General features: G+C 43.7%; 1 protein-coding gene across 6 annotated transcripts in view; it reads right to left on the bottom strand.

Moving 5' to 3' along the window:
* Nucleotides 1-2,441: 2,441 nt before the first annotated feature.
* LOC142557642 (solute carrier family 66 member 2) overlaps nucleotides 2,442-17,423 on the bottom strand; it is a 47,103-nt gene continuing 32,121 nt past the window's right edge. For all 6 annotated transcript variants that reach the window (XM_075669629.1, XM_075669673.1, XM_075669647.1 and 3 more), the window contains 2 exons: nucleotides 13,065-13,281; nucleotides 2,442-6,895 (listed from right to left, as the gene is read on the bottom strand). In XM_075669629.1, coding sequence (XP_075525744.1) covers nucleotides 6,697-6,895; nucleotides 13,065-13,281 — 416 coding nt within the window. In that variant the 3' untranslated portion in view covers nucleotides 2,442-6,696. The remainder of the gene's footprint in view (nucleotides 6,896-13,064; nucleotides 13,282-17,423) is intronic.

Here is a 17,423-nt window from a genome sequence, read left to right as displayed (position 1 = left end):
AGCCCAGTGATGCGAAAACTGGAGGTCACTGAGAGGGCGCCACTTTCCCAGTAGTTGGTCGTAGTTTATGGGGCATGGTTATATGATGTGGAGGAGCAGGCATGAAGCGCCAACAGCGCTCGGCAAAAGTTACCCATGTCCTCGCAACAACACGAGTAGAATGAATAGAAATATGCTCGGAATGTGGCACTGCAGTTACGACTGGTTCCCATGCATTGCAGACCGACTGGTCGAACATGGTAAAACATCAACACACTCAGACTCATATTGACCCGTGAGTCCGAGTGAACCCGACTAAGTATAATTCTGGTGAGTACGAGTACCAGTGAGCCCTAAGCAAAAAATATATTTTATGAGTGAGTCTGAGTGATTTCCAATTATTTTGTCGACCTAATGGTACAGGGTACAAAATCAGTGTCTGGAGTTGATGGCATAAAAAGTTGCGGATGAAGTTGGGACTGTTTTTTTATTCTAAAGTGACGATGGCTTTCTGGTGAAAAGTGTGGACACAGAAACAAGACTTACGAACCAAAAATATAAACAAATCACATTAGAAATTTTCAGTATTTGGCAGCATCAGGCGTGAGGAATTTCAAACTTGGGGAACAATAGGAACTGGCTGATCACAATGTTTTTGATGTAACAACTGTTTTGCAGCATATTGTGCCAAGGACTATGTACACAACATTTTTTCCCTGCACTGTGACATAGCATGTGGTGCCGCACTCTTTACAGGCTTTCGTAAGAGTGGCGCAAGTTGGGCACAAACTTTGCTGCAATTCCTGGAATATTTATGTAGGAGTTTGTTATTTAATTCAGTTATTCTCTTAGATAAAAATAATCTTACGATGTAGATCACACAGGGCGAACCAATAAAAGAAGACGTCCTAGTACACACAATGAACAGTAGGAAAGAGAGCATTTTGTTATCCAATTAGTGCACGACAGAATTTCAGCTACAGGACAGGGATGATGGTGCCTGTTGTTCTAAGCTTATGAAATGGATGAGTCGAGAAAAATATTCCTCTGCATGGTGCTATGCCTTGCTCAAAATAACGCATAAGGGGAAAGGCTAACAAGGGTTTGAGTAACAGCGCCAAAAAACACATGCACAAAGAAGAGCACCGGACCAGCGCTGACTGCCAACACCTTTATTAAAGCCCGCACAAACATATACTATTTGCAACGGGCTGCAAGAGAGAAAGGAAAAAAGGGAAGGCGAGTCATCTTCAATCAAATCCTGCTGCGCATGTGTCACAAACGTAAAACTCTACAAATGTAAAATACAGAATATGGGCACAATCCAAACTGATTAACTTCTAAGAAACCTACGCTCCTTATTACAATGAGCTATAGAAGGGGTGCTTACACAAGTAGCTCCTAACTCACTAATTGAAAAGGCCTCAACGATTTCCCTGGCCATCTAATCGCTGTACCTTCTCAGCACACGTGCGACTTCTAGGTGGGGTGAGCAGCCACACTTTGCACAATAAACAGCTAGATTACTACCAGTCTTAATCTTGACACAGTGCACATGCTCACGCAAATGTTCATTAAGGCAGCAGCCCGTTTTCCCCCTGTAAGTGCAGCTGCAAGAGGTGGGAATGGCATAAACTACATTAGTATTGCAATCTACGGGCTTGGCAGTATGTCGCTTACTACACAGTCCGGCAAACACCTGGACTGTGCATTAAGCGACGTAGCTGGCAAATGCCTGGATAGCAAAAAAGCAAAACAGCATAAGCCCTCGACGTCACATAGTCAAGGTCGCACTTCACAACATCGTGACGGCAAACGCGAAATGCTCCCGTGGCCTCAACTGCCACAAAATTTTTAGACTAAAGTACAACAATGAGCAAAAGCCTGTAAACAAACTTCCTGTGCAGCTGTAGTTGTAAAAAATGTTGAACTTGCATTTTTGCAACATCTGCATAACGGCACTTCGAAAATAAACAGAGATGAACCTTTTCCCTTTTCTTAGATTTGCCAACAGCTGGCTCTTATGTGAAAATTTTATGCAAATCCCACAACTATTCGAACTATTTCCTTCAAAATTATTCGGCGCTAATTGCTATTTGCTTCGACTTTGCTTCATACCAAAAAATTGATATCCGCACAAGTCTAGCGAGCTCACATCACACTTAAGATTCACCAAGACCAGATTGATCTGGAATCACCCGGATTTACCAAAGCAAACGCAGCTGGGCTCACTCAGGCTCATACTCACCAGAATAAGACTTGGGCATGGTCATTAACTCTCGCATTGCCACAGACCCAGACACACCAGTGTTACAAGACGCCACACGTGAAGCTGCTGCAGTTTGGCAGCAAGGAAATAGTTTCTTTTGGTAAGGCAGCAGTGGCAACTATGTTGCTGCAGAAAGGATGACAATCTGACCAGCCTGCTTAAGCATTAAGCAAGTAAAGTGAAAACACACACAAACGTTGCGAGGTTCATTTGATGATGCTGGAGCACTCGGACAAGAAAAAATGAAATGCCATGCAGCGTTTTTTCGGAACCAGAACATTAGATACAATGTGCCAATTAAACTAAATCGCGTCCCATCGTTTCATGTCACACTATCATTTTCACAGTGAGCAGTTTGAAATTTTCTTCGAGTGTGAAATGAATGGGCAAGAACTGCTACAAATGTGATACCGAATGACATTAGCCAGCGACTGCACTGCATGAAAATTTTGAAAGAAAATAACTGCTGTTTCCATACTTTTGTTTCAAAGAATAAAGCAAACCCAGCACTCGCAGACATAGGCTTAATTTGTCATTTGGAACCAAGTAAAGACCAACACGTGCAAAAGCTTATCTTGGGCTTTGTTTTATTTTCATATAACACCTGCCTTCAGTGCAACATATACTTTTCTAATACTTACAATGAGCCATTAACAGAATTTCAGTGCACAATAAAATTTGCTAAACCGTAAAAATCAAAGAAAGAACTTTTCTTTCTTTGAAGGTAACGTGGAAACTAAGGACCCTCCAAATGCCACAGTCATCACCATCACAGACAGTAGCAACCATAGCTGGTGGTAGCAATGGCAAAAAGATGGCGTGTGACTTAGTAAGCAGCCTGTGGGCCAGTACCATGAAAAACTGGCCTGTGGCACAGCGTTGTGGAGTGGTTTGATCACAACAGTCTTCGGCTGCAGTGCTCTTGCATATCACATTGCATTGTAGTTGCAGCATGCAAGTGGCGAGATAACAACTCTGAGAAATGGCCACCAGGTCAATAGCGCTCATCCATTTTCAGTCAGCAAGAAAACACGTGTGACAGCTACATGCCCCAACCAGAACAATCAATTCACTACATCAGGACAAACAGTAGTGCTGTCAGTCTGTAGTTGGCAACAGAACAACACCCTTGACAGGCATGGCACCACAACATTTATCTTTCTGCATCAACAGTAGCCTCACCAGATATATCTTCTTTGGTATGCACTCCCTACACTTTACAATAAACTTTTATGAGTGTTAGGAAGGAAATTACAAATCACAACCAGTGGTATGAGTTATTAATCAACTGTAGCAATACATAAAGAGATTTTGTACATGCCTTATTTACAACTTTACAATCTGTAGCATTAAATACCTAGGCACCACAGTAAAGCACATGATTGAGTGAAATACACATGTAGCTAAAGCCACACAAATATAGTCCTCAAAAGGTAGCTGGCATCTCTAGGTACATGTAGCTTATTAGCTTCCCCTAACATGTAAAAAAAAATAAGGAAAGAAAAATACAACAAATAATAATATTTCATACTATGTCACACATCTCAACAAGAGGACATGCCAATTGCAATAATTTGCAGCAAATAAACACTCGTAGAAGCTATACAGTGCTAACAACTAACATTGTTTACACACCGAGTTTGCCACTCACAGAAGGACAGACAATCAGAAAGATAGCATTAATGCATTTATGATAAATACAATATTTCTTGAACTACAACCACAACTTGGCTATAAAACATCAGCACCAGCTTTCTACCTGCACAACACCCCGCACCCATTTTAAAGTAAGATATGGTAAGTGAAAGAACTAGTCTAGTCATTATATTAATGTATACGAGAAAGAAGCTTGATGGTTCTTGTCCTGACTGAAGCACAAAGACGCACTCAAAAACTAATGCTAGAAGCCTTGCGATGCTAGGAGTTACTGTGGAACTCTAAGTTCATTTTGCCACCACTTCCTCTCGCCAAGGCACAACAGCTTTATAGCTTTAGTACTTCTCCAGAACATAAACGCATTCCAGATTGAACAGCAGCAGTTTTTGCAATCTCCAAAGAGAGCAAAATAAAGAAGAAGCAACTCTAAATACTTCTGTATACACGATGCTAGACCAGTTGGTTCATGATTTGAGATTTTAAAAATAGTGCAAAAAAGACATGGATGAGAAGGAGAGGACAGGCGCTAACTTCCAACTGAATTAATTTCAGGAAAAATACACCAAAAGAAAATACCTTCCAAACAGGTTCCCTGAAACAAATCATTTGAATGTTAGTACCTGTACTATCCTTGTCCAAGCTTTCCTTCAGTGTAAGTTTTCTGAAGTAAATTTAGTTGGAAATTAGCACTTGTCATGTCCTTCCTGCCCATGTCCTTTTTTGTGCCATTATTAAGCTTAAATACTTCTATATAAACTGCAAGCTGTGTGCAACCAGTAGCTGGAAAATACAATAGACTCTATTTAAGATGAACGCTGTTAAAATGAATTCTCTGATGAGCTGAACATCTAGGAGCTTTTGTTTAGTTACCATAGATTCAGTGCCGCTGAAATTTTGATAATAGAAGTAAATTTGGAAAGTAAATTTGGAATGTCCTGTAGCAGTGTCATCTCTTATGGCATTGCACTGAAGGCGACAAACTAGCTCACCCCACAGATGGAAAACAGAATGCTCAGTGAACTTAGTACTGTTATCCTGGCACAATCACCACATTGTCAGCCAGGATGCGGGTGGCTTAATAAACCTGAATGGTGTTATGAATTTGGCCCTCAGTTCTTTAGCAGTGGCATAGGTAAAGGCTTAGTTTCATACTCCAAAATCCTCTGGAAACAAGTCTCTGGATGTTCCACTTTCCCTCCATGTTCATCTTAAGGTCAGTCTACTGCACACATAATGATAAAATGTTCTACACCAGTTTGATGACACGGGAGTGCAAGACATGGTATGACACACACGAAAATAGCACTACACAACTGTCAGAACATTTTCAAAGGAAACAGTGCACTGTCAGTGCACCTGCTTATCCGATATGCTAAGTCTGCCAGGATATTCATATTCAGCATGAAATTTTATTCCATACTCAATATGCAATGAGTCAACAAGCAACCCTTCATTCATCAAACACTTCATTCTTAAGAGGATAATTCAGTGTACTTTGCAGGACACAGGCTTAAACTAGACTGCATGATATGCAAAACAACATTAGGCACAATATGGTCCAGGCTAAAGGGCTTATGCCAGCATCACATAAGGCTTTGTATAAAGTATGACATCACCATTGAATTTTAACAGTCCCTATACATCAGTCTTATGCTTAAGAACCGGTCAATTGATACTTATGTAGGGCAGCATCAGCAATGATGTACAAAAAGAAAAGGAATAAAGTAGAAATCGAAGCCCCAATATATAGCGCTTTACATAAATAGAACTACTATGTAGCACATAGACTATACCGGCATTAAAAGCATCAAACAAAATATTTTTGCAAGTATTAACAAACCAAAATTACAGGTCATACAGGTCAGCATGGTTACCAGGTAAAGCAAACTTAATGTTGTCTGTGCTTTGTGAGAACAACGAAATCTATAAAAATGTGAATGGTTTCAGAATGAAGTTACTACTTGAAAGGTCACCTGTAGTAACAGGCCTGGAGTGCAAGTACATTCTTGAGCTGACCAGCAAATGGTGAAACCCCACAACTTAGCCTCACAGCCCGCAAACTTAGTCAAGCCTCGCAAAGAGTGTGAAAGTGGGAGGCATCAACTCTTTTAAGGTCACCTTTTCAGTAAGGAAAAGCATTGCAGTTTGGCCAAAGAGCTGGATGAGCATAAGGTAATACAGCTTGCTTATGGAGACTCTGTTGTGAGGTCTCTGCGCGAAGCACTCAATGAGAATTCAGCTATTTTGGCCACCCCCCCCCCTTTCTTTTTTTTTTTTTCTTACAGCAATTTCATCAATTTTTGAGATCAAGCTGCCCACTCTCGAAACTTACAAAAAAAAAAAAATGTGGGATGGAAGTACAGTACTTCATAAAAGACCGCATACGAAAGACAACATAGAAGTCACAAAACATCCATAAATTACTGCATAAATCATTTGAATAAAGTGACTGCAGCTTACTGCCACATGAACTGTGTACATGTTATAGTCAGTTTGCCACAGCTTTTGCTTCCAAGCAGCCTGCATTTGACAATATCTGGCAGAAATGAAATCATATAAATACATCATAAAAAGTTACAGTACGCTGTTTGTCAAAAGGTAACAAAAACATTTTGGTGCTCACGTCACACAGTTTTTGGCACCAGTGATGCTAAGAGAAATGAGAGTTGCATATCTGATGTCGTAACTTTGTATCAAGCAAAGTGCAGACAAACACACTTAAGTGGCAAAGAGCTCACCACAGTAAAAGCCATGGTCACAAACACGTGCACACCGTCCCTAATCAGACACCGTCAGCTGATATGAATGCTGTGCTTGGGAATCTTTGAGGATGCTGGTCGATATTTATACCAGCCCACCTGCATTAGAATGGCAACATCCAGGGACACCTGAAGGGTGCCGCACACCCAGAACTGGAAAGGTGCTGACCGCATTATGAAGTAAGCTGTCTTAAAAACATCACCCATGGTCCACATGAGCACCATCTGGTTGCTGAAATGGACAAAATAGGTATGAAGCATCAAAGATCAGGCATCATAGCTTGAAAGGCAAGGTACTTTTAAAGATAAGTGCTCAGCAAACCGGAAAATTAGGAGTGTATCTACATAGTTCAGACCTTATTTCATTCACAAAGAAAAAGTTCATTTACATAGCATTTAAGCACTCTTTCTCCTCTACAACAATTAGTCTTCATTTTAAAAGTTGGATGCTGTTTAGTAGTAATTATGCTATTACTTTACCATTCCTGCTAGTTATGTAGGCTTATGTTAGATGACTTCATGTCACCATAAAGGAATGCAATCAAATTTCTAAGAGTATTTCACATTACTAGAACTACTTTACAATATGTGACAAGAGTAGAATGCAGAGGTTTCGAAACAAACATTTAAGTTTAGTTGTAAATTAATTCCACAGTAGTAGTACTGACGACGATAGCACGTACTGAGAACATTCTCACTTCCCCATGAAGGCAAGCTAGAATAAAATTTCTACCTGAATCGCAGCATAATATCAGATATAAGTTATACCAACCAGCTCCTCAACGCAAACTCAAAGCGCACTCTCCCAAGCTTGCATGCTCAAATAATAACTTAAATGCTTGTTTCTCATAAAAATACTAGACAGGAACTGCTTGCTTTACAATTTTTACTGATAAAATTAAAAACCTTTTTTAGCTCAAAGAGACAAGAGGCACAAGTAAATTTCAATTTTGAACACATGTTGCAGACCATGCTGTATGGGTCTCTAATGCACACCTCTGCCAGGGTCTAGAGATCTAATTTGTTTATAAAATGCAGAAAGGGAATAAATGGCTGGCGACATTGGCACTGGCATGAACAGCTGTGAGCCACGTGTCAATAACACACATGGTTCCACTAACACCAGTTTTGTTGCCCCACAACACAATTGTGTCTTATTATACTGTTATTTAAAGCTTACTTATGCCATATGTGCACCAAATAGAATTGAATTCTAGGGTTTTACTTGCCACCGAATGCAATCGGAAAAAAGAAAGAGTAAGGTTGCAGCACAAGACATCTCAAAAATAACATGCTAATGCAAGGCTTCATGCAAAAATCAACCTGAGCTCCTATCAATAGTCTCCTGTGGTGTACAAACTACCCTAGATGACACCTAAACATCACTCCAAGTAAGAGCCAGGAAGTGAATTCGAAAGCACATGATAAGCTCTGACCTTGTGGGACATGCATGGGAGCAGGCATTCATACACACTAGAATGAACTATTCTTAGAGCAGAGTTTATAGCCATGATTCAAGTGCTTTGTGTGCAAGCATTTCATCATCCAAATCAATTTTGAATGACATTAGCTAGCTAAGTCAACATAATAAAGTCGAGCCAAGCCAACAGCTCTGAGCAGTTCCAGTATCACTTACTCTAATAAATATTACCATTCATGATTAGCATGTATTATACTGCATTACTTGGGAGCTTAAAGGGACACTAAAGGTTACCAGAAACTCAAGTTAAAGTGGTAGAGCAATGTTCTAGAACGTCTAAGGCGTCAATATAATCGCGAACAGAGCTTTAGTAACCGAGAAATTGAGGTAAATGCATGACACGATTTGAGACCCCTCAGCGACATTCCGGTACTAGCCCGATGACGAAAGGTCTCCTCATAATTTGTGTTACTAATACTCAACTACTCGTATTAAAAATATCATTTCATTCGATTATAAGCCGGAAAAAATGCTACTTGTCTACGTCTATTCGATTCTAGGAAAAAATAACATTTTGACGTTACCCTTCAGTAATATGGGTGTTCGAAAGGTTTCGTTTTCGCTCGACTCTGCGCCGCGCACGCTTTGGAGTTTCAGTAGTTTCGTTATCGCGTCGTGCTGTGAGGGTTCTGCTCGCGAAACTTTCATTTGGAACAAGCAGCGAGAATGCCACGTCCATGTGATGTCGTGGGAAGCCCTCGTTGCTTTCCCGCTCCGGAGAGCCGGTGTCGAGGCCGCCGTCGTAGTACGCAACGACGCCGGCAGTGCGAGCCCTCAGAAGCAGGTCGCGCTCGTCGGTGCTCAGATCACTGAAGTTGAGCCCACCATCGCGAGCCAATCTGTCGGTGTCAGGGTCCATTGCGACGAGCGTCGAAGTTAGCGTCATAGAATGAAGTACCAGCTTATGGGCGTCTTGCGCTGGAGTGTGAGGTATAGTAGCGGCGCCTGGTGGCGGTGCGGGAAACGACATCTGGGTCGTGCCAGCTTGGGTCGTATTGAGCCCTGGCTGTGGCGAAGCACGTTTCTAGGCCGAGTTTTGCGTCGATTCGCACATTTTTATGCCCTGTTGCGAGTGCGAAAAGGCTCGTCGCTTCTCATAGACCACGCCGACCACGCTGCGAGCTCGCTGCAGCCTATAGTTTAACGAAAACGGACTCTCCGTGTGCCGTGGGACGTAACGTGGGACGTAATTCGTTTCTCCTTCCGCTAGCCACCATACTCCCGCTTTCGCTCTGCTGTCGGCTCTGTCTTGGCTCTGTTTCTGGCCGCGCGTTCGCGTTTTGCGCAGAAAAGCCGTAGCGCCGTCTGCGGACGCCGTTCTACTCACCGATGGCGCAACGTCACTATGAGACCATGATGTCAGTTCTCCTCGATCGGAGGGCGGGCGATTTGAACTGCGCTAGAGGTACGCGGACGCTTCAGAACGCATTTTCTCTTAAAATAAGTCTCTCCTTGGCACGAAACAAGCGTTTCGAGGTTTCTGGGATGGTATTTCAACAGTCCACGTTGACTTAATAGTAACCTTTAGTGTCCCTTTAAGTACAATGGACTCTTTTCAACCCACATTCAAAAAGCATGCACTTAAGTAAGCACAAAACCTATTAAGTACGGTATAAAGTCCGGATTAAATTTTTCTTGAACAAATAAATAAAGCATGGATCAAATTAACTGTTCCTTGTGTATATGCCCCTTACTAAAATGCGTACTTTTATTTTTGCCATGTATACGAGTCTGTACTCTGCATGCCATTTCTGCTTTTGCCATGACACTGGACCGTGATGTTTTCGGTTATACATAAATAACACACACCACTAACATATCTGCCAACTTAAAAATTCGTAGAAATACTGTCAATTTCTGCTTTTGCCATGACACTGGACCATGATGTTTTCGGTTATACATAAATAACACACACCACTAACATATCTGCCAACTTTAAAATTCGTAGAAATACTGTCAACTTTAAAATTCGTAGAAATACTGCAGACACGACACTGAAGACTGGGAAGAACAGCACACATATTTTTTAAAGTTAGCCCAGGGCACAGGCCTTTTGTGGGATACACATGCACTTTATTAACAATTATTTGTCTTTAGGCAAAGCCCACATGCAGCAACAAACTTGGAAGAGCACAGACTGACAAGTCCCAAATTGTTTTTAGATCACAGTGACTTCTTCAGCAACTTTGCAGTTGTCGATTTCAGCTGCATCGGGACCTTGTCTGTATAAACGTGCTTGAAGCAAGTAGCTCAACACACAACACACAATAAGGTAATACGAATGTGTCCCCTCTTTTGAAACTTAATAAAATAGGTTTGATAAATGTCATCATCATCAACCTATTTTAAGTCCACTGCAGGACAAAGGCCTCTGCCTCCGATCTCCAATTACCCCTGTCCTGCGCCAACCAATTCCAACTTGTGCCTGCGACTTTCTCAATTTCATCACCCCACCTAGCCTTTGCCGTCCTCAACTGCATTTCCCTTCTTTTGGCACCGATTCTGTAACCCTAACAGTCCAACGGTTATCTAACCTACGCATTACATGACCTGCCCAGCTCCATTTATTTCTCTTAATGTTGATTAGAATATTGGCTATGCCCGTTTGCTCTCCGATCCACTCCGCTCTCTTCCCGTCTCTTAACATTATGCCTATCATTCTTCGTTCCATCGCTCTTTGTGCGGTCCTTAACTTGTTTTCGAACTTCTCTGTCAGTCTCCAAGTTTCCGCCCCATACGTTAGCACTGGTAGAATGCACTGATTGTACACTTTCCTTTTTAATGACAATGGTAAACTTCCAGTCAAAATCTGACAATGTCTGCCGTATGCACACCAACCCGTTTTTATTCTTCTGTAAATTTCCTTCTCCTGGTCAGGATCCCCTGTGAGCAATTGACTTGGGTAAACATACTCCTTCACAGACTCTAGAAGCTGACTGGCGATCCTGAACTCTTGTTCCCTTGCCCAGCTACTGATCATTATCTTTGCATTCTGCATATTGACGCATGTATTCTATGCAGAAGACAATGACGACGATGGGAGCACTAACGGACTCCGTCTAGTGGGTCAGAGAGATTGGGCAATGACGAAGAAGACGTGTCTCTGCTCTGTTGGTTTTTGAACAGATTGTCCTGTTGTTCTTAAAGAACGTCTCCCTGTGTTCTGTTCGCATTGTACCGCGACACTGGTGGAGGTGCTGGGTACTGACCGCGTCTGATGCGTAGGAGTCCTTCTGGGAGTCGTTCATCTAGCCTGGATGCACTGTCACCAGTTACGACACCCGTGCATCGCTTTAGGTGTCGACTGCTAGGCCTTGCCGCTCTTCAACCACCTCTCTCCAGGAGCTTCACACATCTCACAATGGCCGAAACCAGTCCACCACAAGCACCCCAAAGCAGCTGGTTTCGCAGTCCACAACAGGTAACTGTTCTGCATCCGCTGGTTCCCGATCGCTATCGCGGTGCAGTCTTCGAAGACACTGAAGACTGGCTTGACAAGTATAAACGCGTCGCACAGATTAACCAGTGGACTGAGCAGCAAAAGCTCTCCCACGTCTATTTCGCCCTTGACGACAGTGGCCGTACTTGGTTCGAGAACCGCAAAGGTAGCCTCACGAGCTGGTATGACTTTCGGCAGAAGATCACGGATACTTTTGCGAGTGCCGACTGACGTGACCGGGCCTAGCAAATGATGGAGCTAAGGGTGTAACAACCTAATGAGTCAGTCACAATGTTTGTCGAGGACATGGCCTGCATCTTTCGTAGAGCCGAGCCGAACATGACTGAAGATAGGAAGTTGCGCTACCTCATGCGAGGTGTAAAAGAGCAGTTGTTCGCGGGGCTTGTGCGCAATCCGCCAGTCACTCTCGCTGACTTTATCAAAGAGGCTATGGCTATTGAGCGGGCCCTTCATCAGAGATGCAAGCAATACAATCAACTGTCCACCAGCACTACAATCAATGCCACCGCAGTGACTACCGAGTATCAGAACTCCTTGCGTGAGTTGGTCAGAGAGCTCAACAGAGAGGAATATCAAAAGATTCTGACACCGACACTAGATAGACCCATAGCGTCAATCGCCGAAGTGGTGCGTGACGAAATCCGGTAGGCGTTCTCGGTAACCGATCTTCAAGACCACCAGCGACCCCTGAGTTACGCCGCCGCTGTCCGATGTCCACCACCAGTTGCAACCACATCGCCGTACCACCAGCCTCCGACAGCCGCTCCTTGGTCGCCGCCGCAAGAGGAGGCTTCGAAGCGCACAGCCGTTATGCCGCTTCAGTCATACCGCCAGCCGTCGTTCACCGCGTCTTGGTCACCACCGCAAAACGACACTATGGGATGGCCGCAATTTCGGAGAACCGATGTATGGCGCACTGTCGATAGGCGCCCACTCTGTTTTCACTACGGAAGCGCTGGCCATATTTCGCGTCATTGCTGGCATCGTGACACGTCATTTCGACCTCTTCGTCTGTGGTCCTATGGTCGACATGCAAATGACGACGCCATGCTACGCCACGACGACACTGCTTTTCGGGACCTCCAATAGCGCACCCGAGTGATGAACAGGCTTGACAATAACTCCGCTTCTGCTGAACACAATGAAGCGCTTTTTGCTGCTAAGTATTTAGGAAATAGGGTATTTTAATATCAAATGCATTTCTCGACTTCAATAAAAGTGGTTCAAGATTCCTTTAAAATGATGAGCTCTTGATGATGTTTACAATGCCCTGGCTTTGATTACATGCACTGTTATTTGGCTTCAATGTTTTCCTCATTGTGCCCCACCCTACATGATAGGTTTCATGTGCTAGAAGACTAAGGTAACAACATCCATTCAGCCGGACAATGTTCGAGCCAATGTGTCCTGTATCACAGGCTTGCTGAAGGCATGATCACGGTAATCAAGAGTTACCCTTACCTCATGCCATGAGTGGACTGGTTACGCAAATTACGCCAGAACTGAGGCAACCCAAGCAGAGCTTCAGTGAGCAAAGCTGCAAAGCCTACAGCCTCTACCACGAGCTCTACATCAAGCAGCAGGTACAAGAGGGCTCCTGAGCAGAGTGCAAAACTGGCCATGAATTCCACATAGCTCAGGAAGTCTGTCCAGGCCCAAAAGTGCCGCCAGGGAGACTCTGCAAATCAAGAGATAGATAAACACAATTTAATTAGCTTTACACAATACAACTGCAGGCTTACAAAACAATGTTTGTAATCCCTCAAGTATACAGCACAAAGAGAGAGAGAGAACACTCTTTGGCAAAACTCAGAGAATTCTGCAGGCGTGTATGTAGCCACCTACATGCTACTCTGCATGGGGAAAGGAATTGGCAACAGGAAAGCCAGAGAAGGAGGAGGGCAGAAAGAAATCGTTAAAATGCAAGAAAATAGCTGATTATGGTATGCACAGTGCAGTCCACAGTTAAAGGGAACACATGAATGTAGAGTACATGCAAATTTTTCCTCTGGCAAGTCTGCAATCACCCTGCTTTACAGCAAATAACTTATGGTTGAAAGCACTGGTAGCTTTCTGCACACATCTATGCAATGCATCAGCACTGCTTTAGACGGCACTTGCGTCTAGAGCACGAGCAAAGTGAGAGCTGCACACTGGAGTGTTCCCTTTAACAATAGACCACACTGTAAAGGTGACGAAGAGGTGATAGTCCTGATGTATATAATATAGAGCTTATCAATTAAAATATATTAAAGGAATAAGGAAAGGAAATTTAAAGCCTGGCATTGCCTTGAAGGAGAAAGCATAGGACCTTTGATGTTGACTCATGATAAGCAGAGCCCATTCTACTGAAACAAATCCTTTACCTCAGTAAACTGGACATACCAACGAGATGTGTACCACAGGTTCTAACACGCCACAGTTATCACAATAAAGAGTGATGGCTAATCCAAGATGGCACAGCCAGCTATTGGTGAATACGGCGTTCAGACTGTATAACATAATACCTGATGCACTATTTCATGCCCCCTTTCAGGCAGGCTGGCCACTGGTGGTGCCTTCTGCATCTTCTAGAGAGGAGCGAAACTGGCGGAGTAAACGTCGAGCAAAGAAAGAAAAGTCGCAGTTTCGCCCAAAAGGCGAAGCACCAAATGCGATAGCAAATTAGTACATAGCTATACGAAGTAAGGACAGTAGTTTTATCGGCCCATATAAACTTGCTTACTAACTACATTAACAATGACAGTGTGTGCAAGCGCAACTGAACGAGAATGTAGAAAGCAATGGACGCACAGAGACTGCACTGTCTTTGTGTGTTTCTTTTACATTCTCATTCAGTTGTGCTTACACATTCTCTCATGGATTCAAACCAACTAGCCTGACAACGAGTTCTAACTGAATTAACAAGCATGGTGTCATGCGTGCACAGCTAAACATGAACACATCGTGCTCGATGAGCGTTAACTCACTGTCAAAATGATGGAGTTAGGAATCACGGCAGCAGCAGCGATCAACTTGACCTTCGTGCTTCTCTCACTTTAACACGAATGAAACGTCAAAAGCACAGTGCATATGAAGGTACCAGCACTATGCACACTCTGCAAACACCACAGATTGCTTTGAAGATGAGGCCCGCGCAGGCATGCACTTTGGCCATGTCGCAAATCGCTTTCACGATACGGCGCCCGCATGGCCATGCCATAAGCAGCAGCCGCCAAAGAGGAATGCCCCCCCTCCCCCCACCTCCCTCGCCTCACCTCCGTGCCTCGTGCACAACAGCAGAGGGCACCCTTCTGGCCCGCCTTACTCGCTCGCACATGCGAGACTGAGCTCCGTTCACCAGCTCACTCTCGCACGCTTTCACTCGCACATACAGCATATGGCACGCGGCGATAATTTTACCACCCTTGGACTTTAGACGAAACCTCATGGCAACGGTGATGGCAGAAATGCACCTGGAGTGTCCATATAATTAATAAAAGGTTTTAAGGTGAACCCGCTCCATGAACAAGCAAGTGCCTCGGACACCCCTCATTGAGCATGCAGAAGGGGAAGCTCCTCTGCGACCCTGCAGTGATGACAAGTGGACAGCCTTGGTGGAGAGCCAGCTGGGGGAATGAAACCAGCTGTCCCAACTGGGGTTCTAGAATCTACTTTTTTTTTTAATGGCTTGAAGAGCTGCAAAAGGATGGCAGCGTGACCCATTTGTGAATATTTGTAAATAGTTCTTTGTTACTATATTTATGTGACAGCCTCAGGGAGGTGAAGCATTGAAACGTGGCTGGTACTGCATGAGTGTGGGCACCATTGCATTGGTGGCAGTGCAACGGGTGCATGGAGTGAAAAGCAACATGTTTCACTGTTGTGTGGGAGGGGGGTTGACTTTGCACAATCACAATGAGCCAAGTCAAAATTGTGAGCCAACCATGTATAGTATGGTGACAGTTGTGTTGAAGGTAGCAATCCCTGGGAGTTGGAGGAATGTGACTGCGCACCACTCAGACAAATATTGGCTAGTCATCAGAGTGCCAAAACTTTCATTAAGCCAATTCACTCTCTGACTTGGCACGGCATTTAACAGCAACTATTCACATATCACCTACTCTTCCGCATCTTGTCTGCTAGGTACACATCGCACCATAGAAAACCATTTTGCTTGATTTTGCGAATGGGAAGTGTACGTCCACAGGAGGATTATCTGCTGGTATCGGGGTCATATGGCAATGCACCAGTGAAGACAATTGTTAGTGCGTCTGGCTAACTCACAGGGCCCATCTATACTGAGACAGAACTCACTCGTGCATCGTCACACTTTGAGATGGCAAACCGTTTCTGCTCAGAAAGCCCTCAGGGAATTCACTTCAAGTGATCGGACAAGTATGAGGTAGGCACACTAGGCTGGTGTCTGCCTCACAATTCACTACCGATTTCTATCTCTTTCCTTCTTTTCCCCCTTATTCTCTGTTTCTTCTAGACACCACTTGGGCCTCAGTACATGCCTCAGTATACCATAATTCTTTTGCTTGTGTGTAATGTACATGTTTTCTGTTCCAAATGCATTTCCCACCCGTTTTCCCTACTGCTTTGGTATGGTTTTCCCTACTGCCAGCGTCATGGCAGCCAGGGCAGCAAGGCGGACCTTACAGCAGTCAGGCAATATTAACAGGTGATGAAATGAAGTGCGTCCGGCATGGTCAATAGGTGCTGTCCAAATTGCACCCCATGTAACGACTCCCTCAGAGTACGAGAAGGTGACCTTGAAGGTCACATTTTTGTGTGCTGCAAGTGCTGGAAGTGATTGCAGGGGTCAGAAATGCATCCTGGTCGCCATATTGTAGATACCACCTCTGTGTGCCGTGCATGCTATACACACTGTTTCATTACGGAAGTGCGCCTTGACAGTCCAATCAAGATAGCTTCTGCAGGTGTTGTTTGGCTTGTGCCGATTTTATCACTCATGTGAAACGATTGCAGGCACAATGCACCGTCTAGAGAATCCACAAGCTGTTGCTCACTTCCAGGGGAATTTTTCTGCTGGAGAACTCGCACAACAGTGGATATGCACCATCTCAGCACGGTGTTTCATGGTTTCAAAATCTTTCAGAGCAGACGACACAGCAGTGGTGAGCCATGCCAAAATGGCAGCTGCTGTTGGTTGGAGGGGCATAGAGGAAATCGTTTGGTGCACAGCATATACAGCTTGAAGAAAGGAACATGACCATGTGTTACTACACTGTTTAAGCCCCATAATAATAGCTTATTCACAGCAGTCATCCACACACAACTATGTACAGCTGTTGCTTGTAGAGGCATGCATCGTTTTTCAAAGCACCTCTGTGAGCACAAATGGAACACGCCCAGTGGAGGCACCTGCAGGGGCTTGCAAATAGGAATGGGCAGTGATGCAAAAAAAAAAAATGCTGGTCAACAGCACCCTCCTCCCCACTAATTTATTATTTATTTTTATTTATTTAGAATACTGTAAGCTCTTACACGGTGTTACAGGGTGGGAATCATACAAACACAACTTAGGCAACTTACACGAAATAAAATTCAAGCTTATGAGGTTATTACAGTCAGTTATTGTTCGTACAAAGAAAGAGTATTTGAGTAAGTCAACCTTAGAATTACAAGGCATAAATACAGAAGTAGGGTTGGCATAAGGAGATGTTCTTCCAGGTGGGTGCAAATATGACACAGAATCCAGATTAAATTTATCTTTGTAAATATGAAATAGAAACTTTATACCGACTATTTTTCTCCATCACAGCAAATGGTTATAGGCCTGCTCTCTCTAGCAAGTATGATATAGACTACTAT

This window comes from Dermacentor variabilis, chromosome 1 (assembly GCF_050947875.1).
Source record: "Dermacentor variabilis isolate Ectoservices chromosome 1, ASM5094787v1, whole genome shotgun sequence".
NCBI lineage: Eukaryota > Metazoa > Arthropoda > Arachnida > Ixodida > Ixodidae > Dermacentor > Dermacentor variabilis.
This window is presented reverse-complemented; position numbering and strand designations above follow the sequence as displayed.